General features: G+C 42.0%; 1 protein-coding gene across 1 annotated transcript in view; it reads left to right on the top strand.

The window, feature by feature from the left end:
• Positions 1-17,833, top strand: part of LOC126419190 (neurogenic locus notch homolog protein 1-like) — a 143,601-nt gene that overhangs the window by 58,255 nt on the left and 67,513 nt on the right. The window contains exon 4 of the mRNA XM_050086325.1: positions 12,035-12,205. Coding sequence (XP_049942282.1) covers positions 12,035-12,205 — 171 coding nt within the window. The remainder of the gene's footprint in view (positions 1-12,034; positions 12,206-17,833) is intronic.

Below are 17,833 nucleotides of genomic sequence, written 5' to 3' on the forward strand. Positions count from 1 at the left end.
CGCCACTTGTAGCATGCGGCTTCTCTTGAAGTTTTATTGTGCACAGTTAAGTTGTACACAACGACTCTCCATCAATAAAACAATGCATTAGCATTTGTCTTTGGCTTGTAGTAGACAGCATCCATATTAAATTCAGCTAAATGTGTTTATCTTGATGTAGCTTCCAGCTTGATGCTGTCTCTTGTAGCCTTTGCTAAACTATCCTGATCTATGTTAGCATCTTGACCCAAATGACAAATTTCTTTCTCTGTGGCATTCTCAAGAGAAAACACAGCATTTCACACATAAAACATTTTAAGTACATGGAAGGACTGGATAAATTCTGCATTAAATATGTTTCAATAATAATATTCCTTTCCAGGAGAGATGTTCTCATTATTTCCAGCTTTCACATACTCTTTTTTGAGGACTTAACTCGTGTGGCAAGTGTTCTTTCTCTTAATTCTTCTTAGCATAATGTGAAGGGAGTTATGAAAAGCTGAGATATAATTTTTTCTTTGGCAAAATCTGATTTAGCTGTTTCCAGTTTGTGCTACCCACTTTATCTCTTAGAAATGATGTACTCTTTCCTTTGTAACAGAACCTGACTTAATGAATGATGCAGTCAAATGAAACATTTGTAGGAAAGAAGGACTGATAAACCTGAAATCTCTGACCATCTTTGTTTAAAATGTACTTATTTGTGAATTTTCTCCTGCATGAGCCTGTAGAAGTCTATTACTTCCCTTTTCCATCTTTTCTAAAAGTGTTTTGATGTATAGACGCTGTCTGTCTGTATTGCCTAAATTTCATAATTCTTCATGAATTTTTATTCTGTCAGCCTCTTTGAAATTAAAAATGCATTTCCTTACTCATTTTGAGCAGTCTTTTGGTTTAACTGATTGTCTAGAGATATATTTGCCTTTGGAGGGATAATGTTCCATTTGGTTTTTCTATGTATCTCTCCATCTTGAACTTTTCTCACATGACATACTGAAAGCTATGTATCAAGGCAGTCAGGTAGATGCAGTATTTATTGATTTCTGAAAAAAAATTTGACTCAGGACCACACCTATACTTATTGTCAAAAGTATGATCATATGGGATATCAAGTGAAATTTGTGACTGGATTGAGGACTTTTTAGTAGAGAGGACACAGTGGTTATCTTGGATCAAGAGTCATCATCAAATGAAGAAGTAACAGTGGGTGTTCCCCAGAGAAGTGCCCTAGCTGTTCATGTTGTATGTCAATGATCTTGCAAGATTATGTTAATAGTAAGCTCATACTTTTCGCTGCTGAAGCACTATCTGAAAGAAGTCGGATAAGTACTTAGATCTTGATAAGATTTCAAATTGGCTCGATGACTGGCAACTTGCTTTAAATGTTCCAGAATGTAAAATTGTGCACTTCACAAAACGAAAAAATGTAGTAACCTGTGACTATAATATCAATGAGTCACTGTTGAAATCAGCAAACTCATACAAATACCTGGATGTAGCACTTTGTAGGGATATGAAATGGAGCGGCTCAGTCATGGGTAAAGCAGGTGGGTAGACTTCAGTTTATTGGTAGAATGCTGGGGAAGTGCAGTCAGCCCACAAAGGAGATTGCTTACAAATAACTCGTGTGACCAGTTCTAGAATATTCCTCAAGTGTGTGGGGCCTGTACCATATGGGACTAACAAGGGATGTTGAACATATACAGAGAAGGGCAGCACGAATTTTCACAGGTTTGTTTGATCCGTGGGTGAGTGTCACAGAGATACTGAAGGAACTGAACTGGAAGACTCTTGAAGGTTGACATAAACTATTCTGAGAAAGTCTATTAACAAAGTTCCAAGAAATGGCTTTCAATAATGACCCTACAAATATACTAGAATTCCCTACATATTGCTCACATAGGGATTGTGAAGATAAGATCAGAATAATTACTGCACACACACAAATGCATTCAAACAATCATTCTTCCCATGCCCCATACGGGAATGGAATGGTAAGAAATCCTAATAACTGGTACTGTGGGATGTACTTTCTGCTGGCACCTCACGATGGTGTGCAGAGTGTAGATGAAGATGTATGTGTGGACTAAAGTTAACTTGTAGGTATGCCATATACTATCTCCAGAACAGTTGAAGATAAGAGTTCCAGTGTTGTGTCATTTATTAGATTGCAGTAGTGAGGCAGATAAGTAAAAATTGGCCTTTTCTGAAGATAAGTTGTCATGACTCCAACCACCAACTTGTCACTGATATTCCAGAAAGAGGTTACTATTGGTCTGTTGTCAGTGTAAATTGTCACAAGGGGAGACTAAGTTTATGGGCAGAAATGTCTAACCACTTAATAATTGCAAGCATTTCTGTCATACACACATCTACACCTATATCTACGTGATTACTCTGCTATTCACAATAAAGTACCTAGCAGAGGGTCGATGAACCACCTTCAAGCTGTCTCTCTGCTGTTCCACTCACAAAAATGAGCACTTAAATTTTTGAGCCCTGATTTCTCTTATTTTATTGTGATGATCATTTCTCCCTATGTAGGTGGGTGTCAAAAGAATTTTTTCGCAATCGGAGGAGAAAACTGATTATTGAAATTTCATGAGATGATCCCTTGGCAGTGGAAAAGGCCTTTGTTTTAATGATTGACACTCCAATTCACATATCGTGTCTGTGGCACTATCTCCTCTATTTCGCAATAGTACAAAACGAGCCACCCTTCATTGAACTTTTTCGATGTCATCCATCAGTCCCAACTGACGCGGATCCCACACCGCACAGCAATACTCCAGAGTAGGGTGGACAAGCATGGTGTAAGCAGTCTGTTTAGTAAACCTGTTGCACCCTCTAAGTGTTCTGCCAATGAATCACAGTCTTTGGTTTGCTCTACCCATAACATTATCTATGTAGATTATTTGTAATTGTAATCCCTATGTATTTAGTTGAATTTACAGCCGTAAGATTTGTGTGACTTATCGCATAATCGAAATTTAGCGGATTTCTTTTAGTACTCATGCAAATAACTTCACACTTTTCTTTATCCAGGGTCAATTTCCACTTTCCCCACCATACAGATATCTTATCTAAATCATTTTGCTATTTGCTTTGGTCATCTGATGACTTTACAAGACAGTAAATGACAGCGTAATCTGCAAATAATCTAATAGGGCTACTCAGATTGTCACCTACGTCATTAACATAGATCAGGAACAATAGAGGGTCTGTAACACTTCCCTGGGGAACGCTGGATATTACTTCTTTTTTAGTGTATGACTTTCCATCTATTACTATGAACTGTGACCTTTCTGACAGGAAATCACCAATCCAGTCACACAGCTGAGGTGATATTCCTTAGGCACGCAGTTTGCTTAGAAGACACTTGTGAGGAATGGTGTCGAAAGCCTTCTCGAAATCTAAAAATATGGAATCAATTTGACATCCCCTGTCGTTAGCACTCATTACTTCATGAGTATAAAGAGCTAGATGTGTTTCACAAGAATGTTTTCTGAATCTGTGCTGACTATGTGTCAATAAATCATTTTCTTCATGGTAATATCTACTTCTATATTTTGAACTTCGGCAAAACTTTGCCAATCTTGGGGATTTCGTGTTCTTTTAAATTTGGCATGCTTTTTTCGTTGCTTCTGCAACAGCGATCTGACCCATTTTGTGTACCATGGGGGATCAGTACCATCACTTATTAATTTATATGCTATGTATCTTTCAATTGTCGTCGATACTATCTCTTTGAAATCATTCCACATCTTTTCTACACTTACATGATCAGAAAGGAAGGAGTGGAGACTGTCTCTTAAAAATGCTTTAAGAGCATTTTTATCCGCTATTTTAAATAGATGTACTCTGCATTTCTTTTTGATGGTTGTAGGTATTACAGTATTCAGCCTAGCAGCAACTGTCTTGTGGTTGCTTATCCCTGTAACCGTCATGATACTCCGTGTTTGTCCAGGATTATTTGTTGCTAAGAGGTCAAGTATGTTTACGCTTTGAGTGGGCTCATGAACTAATTGTTTGAAATAATTTTCTGAGAAAGCATTCAGTACAATTTCAGGTGATGTTTTATGCCTGCCACCAGCTTTAAACGTATAATTTTTTCCAGCGTATCAAAGGTAGATTGAATTCACCACCGACTATAATAGTATGAGTGGGCTACCTATTTGAAATGAGACTCAAGCTTTCTTTGAACTGTTCAGCAACTATATCTTCAGAGTCAGGGGGTCAGTAAAATGATCCAATTAATAGTTTAGTTTGATTGTCGAGTAAAACCTCTACCCATACTACCTACTTCAATTTCACTACAAGGTAAACTACTTCTGATAGCAATAAATACTCCACCACCAACTATATTTAGTCTATCCTTTCTGAACACTGTTAGGTCGTTTGAAAACATTTCAGCTGAACTTATTTCTGGCTTTAGCTAGCTTTCTGTACCTATAACTTGCTGAGTTTCAGTGCTTTCTATTAGGGCTTGGAGCTCTGGTTCTTTTCCAACACAGCTATGACAATTTACAACTACAATACCAATCATTTCTACAACTACCTTACTGTGTTTTACCTGCCCCCTTTTAGATGGACACCCTTTCGGTGGTTTCCTGAGATGCTCTAACCTGAAAAGTCACCACATCCCTTACATCCCTTACACACAGTCCCCACTACCCATGTAACCACTTCCTGTGTGTTGTGGACTCCTGACCTATTAAGTGGAACCCGTAAACCCACCACCCGATGATGTAAGTCAAGGACTCTGCAGCCTACACGGTCACAGAACTGCCTGAGCCTCTGATTCAGACCCTTCGTTTGGCCCTGCACCAAAGGACCACAATCAGTTCTGTCGACGATGCTGCAGATGGTGAGCTCCGCCTTAATGTCGCAAGCAAGACTGGCAGTCTTTACCATTTCCGCTGACAGCCCGAAACCAGAGAGAATCTCCCCCAATCTAAAGCAACACACTTCATTGGTACCGACATGGGCCCATGGGCCACCACCTGCAGTTGGCTGCAACCTGTACTCGTCATGGCATCCAGAAACACCCTTTCCACATCCGGAATGCCCCCCCCCCCCCCCCCTCCCTTGTATGTACACTGGCTACCTTCCCCTTCTTGACAGCCATGTTCCTAAGGGCCCCCATCATGTGCCTAATGTTGGAGCTCCGAACTACCAGCAAACCCACCCTCTGTGAATGCCCAGACCTTGCAGGCCGAGAGGCTTCCTCTGGAACAGTGTGGATGACTGCATCCAGCTCAGAGACTTCATCAGCCACAGATAATGCCCAAAACCTGTTCGTCAAATGAACCAGGGAGGCCCTACGATCGGCCCCTCGAAAAGTCTTTCATGCTTACCAGACTTTGGAATGATCTCCCACTCAACCACTGCTGTGCTGACAGCAACAATGAATAAAAGTTTAACATTTGCCAGTGTCAGTCGGTGTGGTCTGCACCTGTTGTTGTTCGGCGGGCATCTACGACTGTTTCTGGGACACAGATGCCACTGGGTGGATGAGACAACTGCTCTAGTCAGGCACACCCGTAGATTGTGGAAAACGTTTTCTGTCTCCAGGGTCCACTCGATGGACAGCTGGCCCTTGGCATTATGTCCTGTGACCACATCAGTGGATGGCATTTGCGTAAGAACCATTGCCAGGAGGTGGTGGCAGTGAAAGTTGACCATTTTGAGGAAATGTAATTATTGGTAGCCTGTCTCCTTCAGAGGGGTCTTTAGAGTTCCTGTCTTCTCTGGTGAGAGACAAGTGCCATCTGCCAAAACTGTGTGTCACAGCAAGGCCATGTCAGTTTTGCCGAAGACGCACTTCTTTCCATTTGGTAATGTGCCGTAGGTGTGCAACCATTGACGCACTTCCTGCACATGTCATTTGTGTTGCCAGTGTTTAGTCAAAACACTAAAATACCATTGAAGCATGCAAAATAAGACAGAAGCTCCTTTAACACTTTTTGACATTTTAGAGACCAAGTGCCATAGATAAAAATTCCAGTAGGGCAAAGGGCATTAACTACCACTACCTTCACAATGCCAGAAGGTGCCACCGGCGGTCGATTGTACACTTTACAGCACTCTCTGACACTGGAAACTTTTGTGCCGACTAATGCACGTGTAAAATCTTGAATGTCTAGTATAGAGTACCTGTTTGGGATTGTCGTGTTGTTTAAAAGTGTGGTAACCGGCACAAGGCCGCCACAAACTGTCTTTCTTTGTGAACAAGATGCAGACATTAAGACAGTGGGCTGTCAGAAAAACAGATTATCCCAGTTTGGAGCATTTCTTCAAACACAGCTTTTTTTCTGTTTGACACTCTGGGACAGTTATTTGGGTACACTGTGAAATGGGTTGGCCGAAAGTAGTACGTGTATGGTGCACTGTATTGTGTCTGATGCCGCTATGCTGTGCTGGTATCAGGGGATCGGTCAGAGACTTCTCGTGTGGGTTTCATAGGCTTTGGTGTTACCTATCTTCTGTACCGTGCCGTAGGTGGAGCTTTCCCGAATGGCAGTTACTGTGCTGCCATCAACTGTGTTCTGTAGTTCCAGTTTCCTCAAATCTGCCACTAATGCATAACAAATGAAGAAGTCGATACACAAAGGCTCGGTGACATCAACGACTACAAATGTACACGTGGAAGGGTGTCGATAGTCAGTGCATCGTAGCCATAGGTGGCAATTGTCGAGTCATTCCCTGCTTTCAGACGCAAACAGTCATCCAGTTTATTGTCAGGTGTGCACTGTGCTGGGAGTGTGTCAGTATTTGAGCTGGTGTCAACCGGAAAGGTCATACGTACAACCACTGTGATGCAGTGGGGTGTGCTAGCAGCTGTAGTTTGTTTGGAACTTGAGTAGACATTGTACTGTTGCTGTGGATGTAACGGCTGTCACGGTTTGGTACATTTACTGCCAAGTGACACTGTTCCACTCGTCATTATTTTGCATCCGTGCCTTTCGATGCTTTTTGTCCGGCTTGTGATCTGTCGTGCTTAATAGACATTGTGACTGCCATTTTGGTAGGTGCACAGTGCATTTCGATCTTCATCAACCAAAATGCTTGCGGTACGAGCAAACATTAATAATTTTGTCGTTGGTAATCTTGGCAGTGGAGTACTGCAGTATGTCAGGACTGCAGCTGCTCGCTGAGTCCTCCCCGGTGCTGCCAAACTTGAATCTTCCTGGTCAGCAGCACTGTGTGACAAAGCAAGCTGGGATAATTTTACTTCCCCTCTTGTTTTGCCATCTGCCTCCTTAAAATTCATTTTTTCATATCTGACTAATTACCATTAACATATGCTGAGTATAATCTGCATTTTCATAAAAGGGGAAGGTTGGCCCTTGGTTTAAAGAGCATAACACCAGATCTAATTTTGTGCTTAGTTTTATGTGTGTAAGTGATTTTCTAATTTATTTTGGCTATTTCTAGTTAGTATCTTTCATTATAGTGTGAAACCAGTTATTGTTTCGTAACTTATATTCTGTTGTTGACATATAAACAAATATAAATTATGTACTAATTGTAAACATTTGGAAGACAAAATGCTTGTAATCTTAAAGTATCTATTTGACTCCATTCGAAAAAGTGTTAGCAAAGCCAGCCCTTCATTAATTCCAAAGTAATTAACAATTTTGTGAAAAGTCTTGTTTGCATAACTATATACGTTAATTTCGTGATTTTTAACAAATAATTCAGCTTAACCCTTGTAGTAGAAGAAACTGTTAAAAAGAATCAATTTTTTGATGTATTCAGTTAATTTAATGAGTTAAGTTTTAATTGTAATTTCTATAAATTTAACTTCAAACAATGTGTAGTTTCAGCACCTATTATTGTGAGGATATCTAAGGAGCCAATGTTTAGTCCAGAGACAGTCAGTCTACAGCTGAGTTTGAGATGAGAAACCTGTGTTGGCTAGAACAACAATGCTTCAACTTAACAGTGAAATAAGTGTTACACCAATAGGCCACGTGTTAAAACAATGACAGCGTCTGCTCCAAATGTAACTTTCTTTTCTTCAAAAACTGTGAACTCTTTGTGGTTAGGTTTTTACTGCTCATAGATGTACAACAGTAAACTGTTGCTTGCCAGAAAAATATATCAGGCTGATAGGAGATATGTATGAAGGTGCAATGACAGAAGTCAGGAGCAGTACAGGTGCAACAAAGGCATTTACAGCGAGAGTAGGACTACATCAGGGATCTGCTCTCAGCCCATATCTCTTTGACCTTGTCATGGATGTACTAGTCAAAGATGTGAAAAAAGAGGCACCTCGGAGCATGATGTTTGCCGATGATGTTGTAATCTGTGAACCCACCCAGGAGACACTTCAGGCCAAGCTTGAACAGTGGAGAAAAGCTCTAAAGGAAAGGGGAATGAGAATTAGCAGGGTGAAAACAGAGTATACCTGTAAGTGTACAAAGGATGCCAGAGATCTATATATTAACCTGCAAGGAGAACAACTGACGCTGGTCAAGACATTTAAATACCTAGGCTCTTACATGCAAAGTACTGGAGGCTGAAATACAGTACATTATAAATAGTGGATGGATGAACTGGAAGAAACTGATAAGAAGATTAGTTGCAGGATGAAAGGAAAGCTTTATAAGTCTGTAGTGAGGCCTGTGGTGCTGTATAGTGCAGAAACTTGGCCAATTACAAAAGCCAAAGAGAAAAAGATTGAAGTGGCAGAAATGAGAATGTTAAGATGGGTGAGTGGGGTGACAGGAAAGGATAGACTAAGGAATGAGTACATCAGGGGAACAGTGAACATGGGGTCCATAGGGAAGAAGGTTCAAGAAAATAAGCTAAGTTGGTATGGACATGTGTAGAGAAGAGGGGAGCACTACGTGGGGAGAAGAGTTGAAGACCTAGAAATTGAAGGAAGGATCAAGGAGAAGAGGAAGATCGAAACTGAGATGGAAAGACAAGGCAGCAGGAGATCTTTGGGAGAAAGGATGGCCCAGAGAAGAAGCAATGGATAGGCATTTATGGAAGGGAAGGGTCCAGCAAAGCAACGCCGACCCCACATGATGTGGGAAAAGGCTGAGATGATGATGATGATGAGATGTACAACAGTAAACTATTGTAGCAGTATGTGGATGTTCCCCTACAACCTATGAATGAGGCTTATCGAAAGTTAAACAATAGTGCACTGGCCATATAACTGTGTATTATTGGGGGGTTGTGAACAGTGTTAGTTAAGTACTGTGAAACGCAAATGTGCACCTGTCAGCTACATTATTTAAAGTAGTCGGTGTTGTACTTGCAGAACCCATTTTTCAGCCAGTTTAACAACACAGTACATTGACACCAAGGACAACAAACAAAGAAATAAAGCAGGAAACGTCGTCACAACTGCTGTGGCGAGTCAACTCTGGAGCTCTGCAGAAATTCAGGGTGGGTGCCGGGGCACGATGGTGGCCCACTCCAGTCTCGCCTCTTCGGGCGAGTCTGGCATCTGTTAGGTGGACGTGCCCGGTGTTTCATCTGAGGTGATATCAGGGTGACTGTCGCCGGTGACTCCAGTGTCACGTGTATTCTAGTAGCCACTCTCAGCGTCTTCTCTGTCGGTCCCTCTCTTTGTTACTTGCATTCGTGACACAGCTACTGCTGCTGCTGCTGCCAAACGCTGCAAACGACAGCAAGTCATCTGAAATTGTAGCTGTGACTATTATACATTGTTGATGCTGACAAAACTCTGAAGTGGTTTTTTCACCCCTGTTTTCACAGTCGAGCAGTTGTCTGAGCCTTCAGACTGGCAATTTGTCGTGGTCAGCAGGTAATTTGGCTCTAAAAGTGTGATAAGCTCGGCGATCTGGCAGGTCCAGAATAATGTCCAGCACCCACGTTGTCACCCATCGTTCACAGGCATCAGAAACTTGTCAGTGCATGATAATATATTCTGTGAGAGCAAAGCGAGTCTGTGGTCGGTCGGGCACAGACGGCAGGGCCCTTAACTGCAAAAATGGCACGGAAGAACCACTTCAGTTGATGGACGGACATTACATTGCTCCCGAGTGCAATTATCATGTGAAAAAAAAAGACCTGAATGATCAACATTTTCAAATGTGTCTTAATGTCAGTACCCAGTGTAGCAGAAAGATCAAATGCGAGGTGGCGTGTAGTCTGTCATATAGGTTTGACGTATTGTTTTGCACTGTTTTAGCGTTCAGCTCATTACGATATACTGTGTTCACTTTGTGCATTTCAGGAAGGGAAACTTTAGTCATTGCTATACAAGAATCAGATGACATGCAACAGTTAACATTTTTTTGAAACTTCCTGGCAGATTAAAACTGTGTGCCCGACCCAGACTCGAACTCAGGACCTTTGCCTTTCGCGGGCAAGTGCTCTACCATCTGAGCTACCGAAGCACGACTCACGCCCGGTACTCACAGCTTTACTTCTGCCAGTACCTCGTCTCCTACCTTCCAAACTTTACAGAAGCTCTCCTGCGAGAGCTTCTGTAAAGTTTGGAAGGTAGGAGACGAGGTACTGGCAGAAGTAAAGCTGTGAGTACCGGGCGTGAGTCGTGCTTCGGTAGCTCAGATGGTAGAGCACTTGCCCGCGAAAGGCAAAGGTCCTGAGTTCGAGTCTGGGTCGGGCACACAGTTTTAATCTGCCAGGAAGTTTCATATCGGTGCACACTCCGCTGCAGAGTGAAAATCTCATTCTGGAAACATTTTTTTGTACTGACAATGCACAAGACCTACATAGGAAATATACACAGAACTCAAGTAGTAGTAATCCGAGAGATAAGGCCAGTAGCGAGTCCAGGGAATTCCCCAAGTGTAAGTACTGTGCCGAGTCATATCGGAACTGCAAACGGAGAGTGATTTTTGGAGACAGGTGCAGTGGTAGGTACGACCACCTGCAGTTCTCAGAGGTGCAAACGGCACTGGGGGTCAAAAGAGCGCAAACAGCCAGCGCCACAAATTCACACGGTGCTGCGGCGAGCGCGTGTCGTTTGGCCAGCCGGGAGTGAGTTTCTGTTGTCGGTGCAGGTTGCTGGTGTGTTGGGAGTGAATAGCCGTACGTGGAGCAGCTGTTGGCCTCTCTGTAACTGGAGGCTTCAGACCTCCTGTGGCCCGTATGTGGTGGTATAGCAGAAGTTTCACCACTGAGACCTCCAAAACATGGATTTTGTTGCACATTTCTGGAACCTTGTGAGTGCCTTCCATTGTCGTGATTCCATATTTAACTGTCCACAAAATAAAATGGCCATACTTATACCATTTTCTTCGTTGTCGGAGTCACCAGTTATGTGGGTAAACCTTACACACCACAGAAATAACATACACCGAATTGTAGCTACACAAACGTACAAGAAGTAACACATATCATTACAGATGGTTGCCGGATTGATTATTCTCACATATTCAAAGATTATGTGTGTACATCACAGGTTAGGAGTGATTCTGTAGTGAGGTGGGCTCTCTCCCACTGTGCCGCTACTCTCCACCTCGCCGCCCCTCACAGGAGCCTGCCTGCTGCCTCCAGCCTGCCGACAATTGCCTCCTAGTGTCAGAATCCCTCAGAGATTCTCATATTTTGTTAATATTTGTCAGTAAGCTGAAGACAGTTGAGTACAGTGTCAGTTCTTTGTTTATTAGCTGAGACGTCTCTACAGGCATTTTTGTCAAAGTGAAGTGTAGTGCTAGGATGACTGCACATCACATACCTCACTCCTCATATATATCCTTCTGTGGCTATTGAGTAATTAGTTTGTCTGACATAAAAACCATGTTGTTATAAATGTGGATAATATAAACAGAGATTATGCTTTCATATTTATCATACATCAAATAAGCACTTTCACTCTTGAAAAAGTGTTCATTTCATCCCTGTTTATGAAATAATACTGGATTGGTGGGTTAGGTATTACAAGAATTATGCTTAATTAGACAAATTTTGTGTTCTTCTAATACGTGTGCTGATACAGAAGCTGTTAAATGTCGAAGCTGTGATGCCTCGAGATTTTGAATAAGTGTTTTATTACACTTTTTGTGAGTCAGTAATTTGTTTCCCCACTTTTGTCTGTTGACAGTCAGTGAAGATTGTCCGAGCCACAAGACTTGCATTAGTTCTCAGTGCAGAGATGTGTGTGATGGAACCTGTGGAATAAATGCAAAATGTGAGGCACGGAATCATGTGCCCATATGCTCTTGCCCTGCCGGGTACTCTGGCGACCCTTTCGTGCATTGCCGCAATGATCCAGGTGAGTACTTCTCGTGTGAGTGGTTGAGTGAATGAGATTAGTGTGAGAGGGATAGAGGACACACTCTCAGTTCATAGTACACATCTGTACAGGAAATATGGGGTAGCAGCTTCAATAGATTTGGTCACCTGCCACCTCAGTTTTCCCTTCTGAAGTTGATAAATTTGTAAAATATCTTGAAAATAAAAGTTCATTTGGAGTACACAGCATTTTAAATAAAATACAAAAATGCTGTACTCAGCTAATAAACAACATATTTCTGAAATTTGTAATTAGTCATTAATTCACAATACTTGGCAAGAGAGGGTAACATATTCCACTATTAAACCATTTTAAAAGAAATTTTTTATATCCAATGTAAATAATTACTGATCTGTTTTGTTACTGACATTTTTGCCTAACCTTTCTGATTAAGTAATATGTTATCAAATGGTGTCCATCGTGGTAATAATATCACATTCAAAACTCACAAACTGATCTTTAAAAGAAATGCTCAACTGATGCTGCCATTAATACATTCACTTGCCATATTTGGGTAATCATTAAATCACGAAATGACAGCAGTTAGTGCGTTTTGTTAGCTATTCAATGGATCCATGGGATTCTGTGAATCTTAATATTGCAGGGTGATTATAATTAAAGTTCCAGTTTCAAAATACTGTAAAAAATGAACCGTTGCTCAGAATAATGTCAAATTTGAACAGAATATTGAAGAAGGGGGAATCATTATGAAAACAATAAATAAATTTTCCATTAGATGATGCTCTAAGCATCATAACATAAATGGGTTCAGCTACAAATGACGATAAATCACAATACGATGGCTACGGTGTGAGTTGCACATTAAACCAACTGTGCTATGCAATGTGCATGACTGCACAAGTTTGACTTTCAACAGCTGTGGCACTGGTAGGTATGCCCATCCACCATGCCAATGTCATACCACGTCTAATGGGAAAAGTCAATTTGTACCATATTTACCCTATTATAAGACAAGTTTTTTCCCAAAAACATCAGTAAAAAATTGCAGGGTCATCTTATATTCACATATCAATCTATGCTTGCTGAGATCAACATTTTTACATAGTTTAATAAATAGATATAGAGGTATTTTTACATTTTCAAATGAAGCTTTCGCTATCGAGATCTCGGCCAGATTTATTTTTAAGAATTTGGAAGGGTGGGATGAGCAAATGATACTGAAGCCCCAACAGCTGGAGATTTCCTGATATGCTGAAGCATTCGATGCAGTGTCGATCTCGCTTGAACAGTTGAGGAAATTAGACTTGCGCGGCACTAGTGCGAGGGATGCACGGGAAACTAGCGACCACAACAATCTACTGCTCTGTTTAAAATTTGATAATTTTGTGAAACCAAAGAGGACGTAGCAATAAATTCTATCATCTTGTAAACTCTTGTTTTATTTGAACAGGTTTACAATAAAAGTTTTTGGTGAGTTTTCACAGTCTAGGCAATACAATAGTGAATTATTACCAACAGTGCTGCATTCTGTACACAGCATTTTATTTCCACGTAATACAATATGTAGCATCCATTAAATATGAAAGCACAGAGTGTATACTAATTGTGGCCCCAGAAGAGAGCATGTACATTGTCCATCAGTGATGTCGTTGTTCAGAGTCCCCAAAGACCAACCCACCCCCTCCCGGCCCGGGGAGTGCAGAACACGGGGTGAGGCGCAGTTACTGCTGCCGCTTACGTGAATTTGTAATCTGTGAGGCGTTGCGGGAAGCGTCGTGGTCGGCCGTACACCGAAGTGGGAGGTGGTGCTCTGTCGTCCACTGCCCTCGGCTGTCGCACGGGTGATGCTGGTCATTCAAGTTCCATCAACATCTGTGGTGGCAATAAAAGTGGTGTAGAATCAGTGGAGAGATCTTCCAAGGTCTACACCAGCTGCACAATGGTTGACAGCCACCGTTGTCAGATTGCCATCGCCCTGGATTCGGAAAGTTTTATCGCTGCAGTCGATGACTCGGTATGGACCCTCGTACGGAGTCATGAGTGCAGGTCAGACCGTGTCGTCTCGTCACACAGCATGACAGATTGTGTCGTGACCGGTGCCTTGTATACAAAAGTAGGCAGTGTTGTGTGGGGCTGTGGTGATGCACTGAATTCTTATCCATACTGGTTTTAGTAGTTCCAGTAATGGTTGCGGGTCGTTGTCTGTGGGTGGCTTGAAAAGGTCCTCTGGTAGTTGCAGTATGTCTCCACATAGCAGTTCGGCAAGCGACACCTGTAAATCCTCTTTTGCAGTGTTATGCACCCCTAGCGAGACTTGAGGGAGCACTTCCCCCCATTCACCACCATGACACATGAGTGCTGCTTTCATTTCTGTGCCACTTCTCAACGAGACTGTTACTATGTGGGTGATCGCTGTCATACACGAGAGGTCGATGCCCCACGTGTTGCGTAATGCTTCAAACAACGAGACGTCTACTGTCGTCCTCCATTATTATCATGAGTGGGCAGCTGAACTGGGCGATCTACATTTACGCAAATGTCGTAGCTGTGGCTTTTGCCATCATATCGGTCATCGGTGTCACCTCAACTCGTCGTGTCACCCCCATCAGTCATTGAGAGGATATATTTTTATCCTGAAGATTCCAGTAAAGGGCCAACAAGGTCCAAAGGAATGTGATAAAATCATCCCCACAGAACTGTGAAGTGGCCTAGTGGCGATTGTGTCTGACGACCGACTTTGCTTTGTTGGCAGGCAGTGCATGCGTGTGTCCATACTTTGCTGTCTCTTTTAACATCCAGGTGTATGAAATTGTCAGTGACAAGTTCATTGTGGTGCATATTACTGTATGGGAGAGATTTTGCAACGACTGGAAAATGGCTTTGTGAAAGGGCGCTGGAACCAGTGGCTGTCGTTTTCCAAGCGAAGTATCACAGAGTAGATCTCCGTCTGTCTCTGCTAGCTGACATTGTCCAAACCTCAGACTGGTTGCTGGGTCAGAAGCAAGCACCGTAATTGACAGATCTGATGTCTGTTCCTGTGCCATTTGGAAGTAGTTCAGTTGAAGCGATATAGTATTGACCTGCCCATAAGTAGCAGATGTCCATTGTAAATTGAGAAATATAGTTCAAGTATCTAAATTGTCTCGGAGTAACTCATGTCAACAGATGTCGCATCACGTCCACAATCAGTTTATGGTTTTTTGTAAATCGCAATCGCTCGCCCGTCAATATCTTCTCTGAAATAGCGGACAGCTTCGTAGGTTGCTAAAAGTTCTCAGTGAAATGCGGAGTACTGCGTTTGGGCTTTTGAGAGCTTTTTGTAGAAAAACCAGAGCGGCTCCACTTGCTCATTGTTGGAGTTGGAGTATCATGCCTATTGCTACCGTGCTGGCATCAGTAGTGAATGTAAGAGTGAGCCCAGCACCGGGTGGGGTAAAGGCAGTGCCGAAACCAAACTGTCAACTGAACGTGCGAAAGCCATTTGCATGTCTTCGGTCCATGTAAGCTGGTGATGTCCATGGGTGTTTGGTCATTTTAGCAGCAGAGGATCAAGTAGGTAAAAAGATGAGGGCTAGTAGCAATCCTTGGGTAACAGAAGAAATATTGAATTTAATTGATGAACGGAGAAAATATAAAAATGCAGTAAATGAAACAGGCAAAAAGGAATACAAACGTCTCAAAAATGAGATCAACAGGAAGTGCAAAATGGCTAAGCAGGGATGGCTAGAGGACAAATGTAAGGATGTAGAGGCTTATCTCACTAGTGGTAAGGTAGGTACTGCCTACAGGGAAATTAAAGAAACCTTTGGAGAAAAGAGAACCACTTGTATGAATATCAAGAGCTCAGATGGAAACCCAGTTCTAAGCAAAGAAGGGAAAGCAGAAAGATGGAAGGAGTATATAGAGGGTCTATACAAGGGCGATGTACTTGAGGACAATATTATGGAAATGGAAGAGGATGTAGATGAAGATGAAATGGGAGATATGATACTGCGTGAAGAGGTTGACAGTGCACTGAAAGACCTGAGTCGAAACATGGCCCCGGGAGTAGACAACATTCCATTAGAACTACTGACAGCCTTGGGAGAGCCAGTCCTGACAAAACTTTACCATCTGGTGAGCAGGATGTATGAGACAGGCGAAATACCCTCAGACATCAAGAAGAATATAATAATTCCAATCCCAAAGAAAGCAGGTGTTGACTGGTAGAAGTTGACCTCAGGGAAGATCAGTTTGGATTCTGTAGAAATGTTGGAACATGTGAGGCAATACTGACCTTACGACTTATCGTAGAAGAAAGATTAAGGAAAGGCAAACCTACATTCCTAGCATTTGTAGACTTAGAGAAAGCTTTTGACAATGTTGACTAGAATTCTCTCTTTCAAATTCTTAAGGTGGCAGGGGTAAAATACAGGGAGCGAAAGGCTATTTACAATTTGTACAGAAAACAGATGGCAGTTATAAGAATCGAGGGGCATGAAAGGGAAGCTGTGGTTGGGAAGAGAGTGAGACAGGGTTGTAGCCTCTCCCCAATGTTATTCAATCCGTTTATTGAGCAAGCACTAAAGGAAACAAACAAAAATTCAGAGTAGGTATTAAAATCCATGGAGAAGAAATAAAAACTTTGAGGTTCGCCGATGACATTGTAATTCTGTCAGAGAGGGCAAAGGACTTGGAAGAGCAGTTGAACCAAGTGGACAGTGTCTTGAAAAGAGGATATAAGATGAACATCAACAAAAGCAAAATAAGGATAATGGAATGTAGTCGAATTAAGTCGGGTGATGCTGAGGGAATTAGATTAGGAAATGAGACACTTAAAGTAGTAAATGAGTTTTGCTATTTGGGGAGCAAAATAACTGATGATGGTCGAAGTAGAGAGGATAGAAAATGTAGACTGGCAATGGCAAGGGAAGCATTTCTGAAGAAGAGAAATTTGTTAACATCGAGTATAGATTTAAGTGTCAGGAAGCCGTTTCTGAAAGTATTTGTATGGAGTGTAGCCATGTATGGAAGTGGAACATGGACGATAAATAGTTTGGACAAGAAGAGAATAGAAGCTTTCAAAATGTGGTGCTACAGAAGAATGCTGAAGATTAGATGGGTAGATCACGTAACTAATGAGGAGGTATTGAATAGGATTGGGAGAAGAGGAGTTTGTGGCACAACTTGACTAGAAGAAGGGACTGGTTGGTAGGACATGTTCTGAGACATTGAGGGATCACCAATTTAGTATGGGAGGGCAGCGTGGAGGGTAAAAATCGTAGAGGGAGACCAAGAGATGAATACACTAAGCAGATTCAGAAGGATGTAGGTTGCAGTAGGTACTGGGAGATGAAGAAGCTTGCACAGGATAGAGTAGCATGGAGAGCTGCATCAAACCAGTCACAGGACTGAAGACCACAACAACAACAACGAGTGTGCAGAGCTTCTGCAGAGCTACTAGAGCACTGTCAGTTCTTGTAAAGAGCTTCACCAGCGGCACACAATGCTGCATTGCAGCAGTTGTGCCGAGTACCTCAGATGCAAACTGAAGGACAGCCATGTAACCTGTGTCCTTTATTTTGCATATTCTGTTGCTAACAGCACCATCTTGCAGTAAAATTGTGATTAAATTTCATTAATTTTTTTCCATAATGTTTCTCCCTT

The sequence above is a fragment of the Schistocerca serialis genome, chromosome 9, assembly GCF_023864345.2.
Source record: "Schistocerca serialis cubense isolate TAMUIC-IGC-003099 chromosome 9, iqSchSeri2.2, whole genome shotgun sequence".
Lineage (NCBI taxonomy): Eukaryota > Metazoa > Arthropoda > Insecta > Orthoptera > Acrididae > Schistocerca > Schistocerca serialis.